Source organism: Orycteropus afer, unplaced genomic scaffold (assembly GCF_000298275.1).
Source record: "Orycteropus afer afer isolate SDZICR_OR568_19922 unplaced genomic scaffold, OryAfe1.0 scaffold00111, whole genome shotgun sequence".
NCBI lineage: Eukaryota > Metazoa > Chordata > Mammalia > Tubulidentata > Orycteropodidae > Orycteropus > Orycteropus afer.
The window spans coordinates 100793-105853 of record NW_006921698.1 but is presented as its reverse complement, the minus strand read 5'-3'; the positions used below and the strand labels follow the sequence as shown (position 1 = coordinate 105853).

The following is a 5061-nucleotide window of genomic DNA, read 5'->3' as shown; positions in this document are numbered from 1 at the left end:
AAAAAAAAAACTTACTGCTGTCGAGTTGCATCCAACTCACAGTGACCCCTCCTTCGGTTTCTGAGGTGGTATCACTATGGAAGTAGATTGCCTAATCTTCCTTTCGAGGAGAAACTGGTGGGTTTGAACCGCCAGCCTTCTGGTTAGCAGTCAAATGCCTTAGACACTACATCACCTCCTAAGCTACAGAAAAAAAAAAAAAAAAAAACCTAGAGGACAAAGACAGTAAGGTCATGTTCTAATATCTTAAAATGACACAACTGAGATCTGAACTTCAAATTCTGCCTAGCTTTCCCTAGGGGAAAAAAAAGCAACAAAAATAAAAATGCTTTGCAGTTGAACATAGAAGTACATTTTAAAAAATGCATTTATAACATATGCATCTTCTCTTCATGGAATTAAAACCTTCTTACTTTGTTTCATGTAATGTTCTTTTCCTAAACCGAAGAGGTGCCATCTTTGGATGTGGAAGGATAGAAGCACTTTGTTTCTCACTGGTTAAATTTTGTTCTGGATCACTGATTACGGCCCTAGACAGGAAAATACAAAGTATGAGCAATAAATGTGATAATGTGTTGCTCCAGGATTCACATATTTATAAGCACGTGGAAAGCATATATACCAAACACAAATTTACATTACTGTCAAAATTATAATTCTGTCAGATATGAATAAATTAAATTACTGAAAATACTGACCATAAAAAAATGAATATCTCTGACTGTTTTTCCTTAAGTATTACCTAAAATACAATGAAATGTTGGTGGGAAGAGCTAAGAGCTTGGTGTCTTTATTTTACCATTCTTGAAATAGAAAGATGTTTTGCTAGTTTCTGGTGCTATATGGGGGGTAAAAAAAGCACATATCAAGTAAACTAAGGATATAAAGTAATAAATATCTCAATAGAAATGTAATAAGATAAAGTAAAAGAAGATGCACTTAAGCCCTGGTAAAGAAGAAATAGAGAAGAAGAATTCATGAAAGGCATCCTAGAAGTGATAATGTACTAACTCTTGAAAGGTGAGAAAAAGATAGCACTCGGGGCATGAATAAGAATATCCCAGGCAAAGAAACAGTAAGTTCAGGGCACAGATGTTGAACATAAAAGTACACTCGAGGATTAGAGTGCATACTCTGGAACAGACAGCCTGGGTGCCAACCTTGCCTCTGCCAATTAGCTCTGTGGCATTACACAAGCTGTTTAACTACTAGGCCTCAATGTCTTAATTTATAAAAGAGAGGTAATAATGGTAGCTCTGGCGGTATAGTGAGTAGGGCATTTGGCTGCTAAGCAAAACATCACCAACTGTTCAAACTCACCAACTGTTCCACAGGAGGAAGATGAGGCAATCTACTTCCATTACGATTTACAGCCTTGGAAACCCAATTGAGATCTCTATGAGTCAGAATCCACTCAATGGCTCTGGGTTTTTTTTTTTTTTTTTAATCCGAGAGAATTCTTTCACTATAGTTATTCAATCTGTGTGCTGAACATACAATCTGAGAAGCTGGACTAGAAGAAGAACAGCATCAGGATTGGAGGAAAGCTCATTAATAACCGGAAATGTGCAGATGAAACAACCTTGCTTGCTGAAAAGGAGGATTAAAGCACTTACTTATGAAGATCAAAGAGTACAGCCTTCAGTATGGATTATACCTCAACATAAAGAAAACAAAAATCCTCACAGATGGACTGATAAGCAGCATCACAATAAACACAGAAGAGATTGAAATTGTCAAGGATTTCATTTTACGTGGATCCATGATCAACACCCAAGGGAGCAGCAATCAAGAAATCAAACAAGATACTGCATTGAGAAAATCTCCAGCAAAAGAGCTCTTCAAAGCATTCAAAAGTAAATATGTCACTTTGAGAACTAAGGTACATTTGACCCAAGCCATGGTATTTTTAATCAACTCATATGCATGCCCACCACATGTCTGCCAGTTAGTTGGTCATACTGTGGTGGCTATGTGTTGCTGTGGTGCTGGAAGCTATGCCACTGGTCTTTCAAATACCAGCAGGGTCATCCATGGAGGACAGCATTCAGCAGAGCTTCTAGTCTAAGATAGACTAGGAAGAAGGATGTAGTAAGGTCTACATCTAAAAACACTGGCCACTGAAAACTTTATGAACATCAGGGAAACTTTGATATAGTTGTGGAGAATGAGGCCCTCAGATTGGAAGGCACTTAAAATACAATTGGGTAAGAGCTGCTCCTCGAAGTAAAGCTGACCTTAGTGATATAGATGGAATAAAGATTTTGAGACTTACATTGGCTGATGGGGCATGATTCAAAATAGGAAAAACCAACTGCAAATGCCAATTAATAACAAAGACATGGAACGTATGAAGTATGAGTCTAGGAAAATTGGAAGTTGTCAAAAATGAAATAGAAAGAATAAAGTTTGATACCCTAGGCATCAGTGAGCTGAAACAGACTGGTATTGGCCATTTTTAATCAGACAATCATATGGACTACTATGCCAGGAATAACAAATTGAAGAGGAATGGCATCACATTCATCATCAAAAAGAAAATTTCAAGATCTATCCTGAAGTACAGTGCTGTAATAGGATAATATCTATATGCCTATAAGGAATCCCAATTAATATAACTATTATTTGAATTTATTCACCAACCACCAAAGCCAAAGATGAAGAAATTAAAAGTGTTTACCAACTTTTGCAATCTGAAATTAACCAAACATGCAACCAAGATGTATTGATAATTACTGATGTCTGGAATGTGAAAGGTGGAAACAAAGAAGAAGCATCCATAGTTGGAAAATATGGCCATAATGATAGAAATGATGCCAAGATTGCATGATAGAATTTTGCAGGATCAACAGCTTATTCACTGCAAATACATTGTTTAAACATAAACATAAATAGTGACTGTACACTTGGATCTTGCTAGATGGAATACACAGGAATCAAATCGACTATATCTGTGGAAAGAGAATATGGAGAATATCATTAATCAGAACACTGCCATGGACTGACTGTGGATTAAATCATCAATTGTTCATATGCAAGTTTAAGTTGAAGCTGAAGAAAATTGAAACAAGTTCACGAGAGCCAAAATATGACCTTGAGTATATCCCTCCTGAATTTAGAGACCATCTGAAGGACAGAGTTGATTCATTGAACATCAGTGACCAAAGATGAGATGAGTTGTAGAAAGATTTTATACATGAAGAAAGCAAAAAGTCCATTAAAAAGAGAAGAAAGGATGAAAAGATCAAAATGGATGCCATAAGAGACTCTGAAACTTGCAATTGAAGGGAGAGTAGCTAAAGCAAATGGAATAAGTGCGAAGTTAAACAGTTAAACATAAGATTTCAAAGGGCTCAAGAAGACAAAATATTATACTGAAATGTGCAAAGATCTAGAATTAGCAAATCAAAAGGGAAGAATATGTTTGGCATTTCTCAAGCTGGAAGAACCAAAGAAAAAAATTTAAGCCTTGTCTTGCAAAACTACAGGATTCTATGGGCAAAATATTGAATGAAAGCATTAAGAAAACATCAAAAGAAAATGAGCCACTATAACAAAAATAACAGGTCAATGTTCAACCATTTCAGGAGGTAGCATATGATCAAGGACTTATGGTTTTGAAGCAAAATGTCCATGCTGCACTGGAGGAATTTGGGAAAAACAAGAATCTAAGAATTAACAGAATACCCAATGAGATGTTTCAACAAATTTTTGCAGCACTGGAGATACTCACTCACTTATGCAAACAAATTTGGAAGACAGCTACCTGGCAAACTGACTGGAAGATTTCCATATTTATACCCATTCCAAAAGAAAATGAACCCAAAAAAGTTGGAAATTATTGAACAATATCTTTAATATCACATAGAAGTAAAATTTTGCTAAAAATAATTCAAAAATTGTTGCAGCAGTACATCAACAGGGAAATTCCAGAAAGTCAAGCTGGATATAGAAGAGGACGTGGAATGAGAGATATCATTGCTGATGTCAGATGGATATCAACTGAAAGCAAAGAATAGCAGAAAGATGTTTACTTGTGTTCTATTGACTATGCAAAGGAATTTGACTGTGTGAATCATAACAAATTATGAGTAACATTGCAAAGAATGGGAATTCCAGAACACTTAATTGTGCTCATGAGGAACCTGTACATTGATCAAGAGGCAGTCGGTCATTCAAACAGAACAAGGGAATACTGCATAGTTTAAAATCAGAAAAGATGTACATCATGGTTGTATCTTTTCATCATACTTATTCAATCTATATGCTGAGCAAATAATCAAAGAAGCTGGACTATATGAAGAAGAATAGAGCATCAGGGTTGCAGGAAGACTCATTAACAACCTATAGATAAGAAGATGACACAACATTGCTTGTTGAAAGTGAAGAAGACTTGAAGCACTTATCAATGATTGATTGTACCTTCAGTATGGATGATACCTCAAAACAAAATCCCCATACTGGACCAATAAGCACCATCATGATAAACACAGAAAAGACTGAAGTTGTCAAGAAGTTATGATAACTTCTTGGCCCCAGCCAACTGCCCTGAGGGAGCGAGTAGTTGGACCTGTGGGCTCAGGTCTATGGTCACAGGAGACATCAAGCTCAATTGGCATAACATACCACACAAAAACATTGTTCTAGATCCTACTTTGGTAAGTAGTGACTAGGGTCTTCAAAACTTGCAAGTAGCCATCTAGATGCAATAATGGGTCTCTCCTCATCCACAGCAAAGAAGAAGGAAAGAAACCAAAGACTCACAGAAACAATTAGTCCAAGGAACTAGTAGATCATGTGATCTCTAGCCTATATGACCATGAGACCAGAAGAACTAGATGGTGCCCAGCTACCACTGTCAAGCTTTCAGAAATGGATCAGTGCAGGAGATCCTGGATAGAGTGGGAGAAAAACATAGAACGAAACGCAAAAGCACAAAAAAGACCAGGTTTATTGGTCTGATAGAGCCCAGTGAGACTGATTAGACTATGCCCTCCAGTTTTCCTTCAGGTCTGGAACTGAACTCACTCCTGTTGCTTCCAGCCAAACAACAGACAGGCA

At 36.9% G+C, this 5061-nt stretch overlaps 1 protein-coding gene across 1 annotated transcript in view; it reads right to left on the bottom strand.

The window, feature by feature from the left end:
* CAPS2 (calcyphosine 2) overlaps nt 1-5061 on the bottom strand; it is a 78201-nt gene that overhangs the window by 27490 nt on the left and 45650 nt on the right. Inside the window, exon 5 of the mRNA XM_007943707.2 lies at nt 414-530. Coding sequence (XP_007941898.2) covers nt 414-530 — 117 coding nt within the window. The remainder of the gene's footprint in view (nt 1-413; nt 531-5061) is intronic.